Source organism: Oratosquilla oratoria, chromosome 23, assembly GCF_046742065.1.
Source record: "Oratosquilla oratoria isolate Oo_2021 chromosome 23, ASM4674206v1, whole genome shotgun sequence".
Taxonomy (NCBI): Eukaryota; Metazoa; Arthropoda; class Malacostraca; order Stomatopoda; family Squillidae; genus Oratosquilla; species Oratosquilla oratoria.
In genome coordinates, this window is record NC_134799.1 from 24181364 (window position 1) to 24184231 (window position 2868).

At 37.1% G+C, this 2868-nt stretch overlaps 1 protein-coding gene across 1 annotated transcript in view; it reads left to right on the forward strand.

Moving 5' to 3' along the window:
- The first annotated feature begins 1439 nt into the window (after positions 1-1439).
- LOC143038035 (uncharacterized) overlaps positions 1440-2868 on the forward strand; it is a 24700-nt gene continuing 23271 nt past the window's right edge. The window contains exon 1 of the mRNA XM_076206892.1: positions 1440-1825. Coding sequence (XP_076063007.1) covers positions 1784-1825 — 42 coding nt within the window. The 5' untranslated portion in view covers positions 1440-1783. The remainder of the gene's footprint in view (positions 1826-2868) is intronic.

Sequence of the window (2868 nt, forward strand, 5' to 3'; positions counted from 1 at the left end):
ATTGTAGTCTTGTAGGCAAGGCCCTCACATGGGGGGGGGGGTAGGGGGCATATGCCCTGGGGCGGCACATTTAGGGGAACGGCAATTCTAGTCTGGACACACCGCCCACAAGGCTGATAAAATAATTTTGATAAAAAAAGGTCAATGGAGCCCTAAATATTTTACCGTAATATACGAATTTTGCGTTAGAATCAACAGAATATGAAATATTTTCCCTTATCCTTTCTGCAATAGGGACATTTAATACAAAATTTAAAATCCGTTTAATTATTTCGCAAGCCAATAGCTAAAACAGGTTGTAATGGATGGTGGACATGGAGAGTGGTTATGGAGGAGGGTGGGCATCACTGAGAACTTTCCCCGGGTCGGCACTTTGTCGGGGGACGGCACTTTGCCCCGGGGCGGCACTTAGGCATTTAGGGCTCTGCTTGTTAGGCGAAATATGTGCTTTTCATGCAAACAAACAAAACCCACACATAATATGATGTATATTACATGATGATGAGCCATGAGGATTAGATGTGTGCAAAATACATTGACCCTATTTGAAATTCAGGAGAGCGGTGAGAGCAACTGTCCTCCCTCGTTTTCTAAGTTTTCGGCTCTTGGACCACTACTGTGGACAGGCGAGATTAGAGTTCCATTGTGACTACTGTGGTTTGGCTCAAGTTTTGTAATTTCTATTATTCATATAGTGTTTTGAAAGTATGGCCATCACATCCTATTGCAAACCTATCTTGAAAGAGAAAAATACAGAATATATTTAATTTATTTATTTGCTGTTGAAGGAAACAACCATAAGAAAATAACTAATTGCACAGTTGGTTAGAGTATGAGCTCATATGCAAAACGGGACGTGGACGCAGTGGAAATGTATACAGGAAATTGAGAAGCTGTGGAAACTATAACATGGTATCTTCCTTCTCTTATCGCCCCCACACTAACAATGTCGCTGGGAAGGGCATATGATTAGATAAGAAAAAAAGATTACTAAGCTTATTGCTAAGTAGTTTTAACATCGCACAATTCAATTACCAATTGCTATTACATTATTCAACTATGTTAGTCAACAAATTCTATGGACGTTGCATTCTCCAAAGAAATATATTTCGAAATAAATGTATCTTTTAACCCTTTACAGATGGATATTCGGTTGCCATGTCGATCAACACGGAACGAGTTAAAAGGGCAGACACGTCACAATAGCCTACACGTGTAAGTTCCATTTTTTCATCGCCTCGCCACAACACTCAAATCAACTGTTTTTGAACACTGAAGCTTATTATATGTCATAAGCTAATTTCTAAGGTACGACTGACTGAATGAGAGTATCTTATATTATTTATCCTGAATAAAAAGTGTATTTTAAAAGTTGGCACTTTGACCACTTGAGTGCCAAGCCATCAAACGTCACACCAAGTGCCTTTGTATTTCTATGAGAAACAGCAGGATTGGTCCACACTTGAAGCCAGCAACCAATCACCGCCTAGTATGCACTTGCCTGCCACGCGCATCGTAAGAAGTAAACAAGTAGGAACTGTCCTTCAGCATTTACTTGCTAACGACCTTTAGGGTTATGCAGTGAAAATTAATTCGAATGCATTTATACAAAAATCAGTGCTCAGGATATTCGTTTCTAAGCAAGGTCAATATTCGTATACTTCTGCGAACAACAAACAGGTTTGGTAGTGACGATTGACCACGTAAAGTGAAGAAAGATTACTTCCTGATCTGAAGTAACTAAGTATTTTCACAGCGATTATTTTTCTATCCAGAACAAGCCATGACCAGCTACATTAAAGGAATATACAGCTACATAAAACCGGTAAGACAATGATGGTGATATTTCTTGTATCAAATTATCCTGACATACATGAGGATTGTGTTGAGACGTGTGGTAAGTTCATTAAGTTTTGAATGCCAAGGGAAAGTGGGAGGTCGTGTGCAGGAGGCCCCTAACACGACGTCATCTAAGGGTTAAAGGTTTGTTGAAAAGATGGAGGATATGCCTTCATCTTGGACCAATAGCCTAGGGTATGGGAATATGCATAAACCTTGTCCTTGACAACACTTGAGATGTGATTTGTCATTTACATGGGGAATTTGTGTATTCATTTGTATGTCTAGTAATTTTTTTTGTGGACATTAATTATATTAAATTTTAATTGTGTTTTGATTTTGTAATCTATGAATTGATATTTTTGGTGCAGGTAAACTGTAATAATTAAATTTCTCAGGTTTCAATTGTATTTCAAGAATCAGAATTATGTTATCAGATTTCACTATAGTGTTTTTACCATGGTATTTAATATCCTATATGCAAAGCATAAAACTATCACATATTGCAGGCCCACAAATTCCTGAACTGTTAAGGGATTCTACATGGGCACTCCTGGATAATAGAGGCCCCATCTAGCATCATGATTTGCCCACCCCAACCATTTTAAACATAGCAAAATACTAACCTTGTATAATCAAACTAGATTTGTAATGATGAAATACATTATAGGTAATTTACTTTATTAATGTCACTGTTGAGAAGCAAATTATCACCTTTGTTGCCATATGGGACTTGTAAATCCAGGAATGCTGCTACTCCACGTTAAGACTACTACAATATTGACATTCTTTCTGATATTCAAGCAAGCATGACTTACTCCCTCCATTTCTCTCCATTTTGCCCTTTGTATCAAATACATCATGTTTTGCCATAAATATTTGGGCTATTATTATTTGCAAAGTTTTCATTGAATGTAATTTCAATACAAAAGATAAATGTAAGAGGAAAAAATCAAACTAATGAAAACTTCCATATATTAAAAGAAAATAACATGAAGTCTCGTTCTCTTAATGGAACATGATTAATAT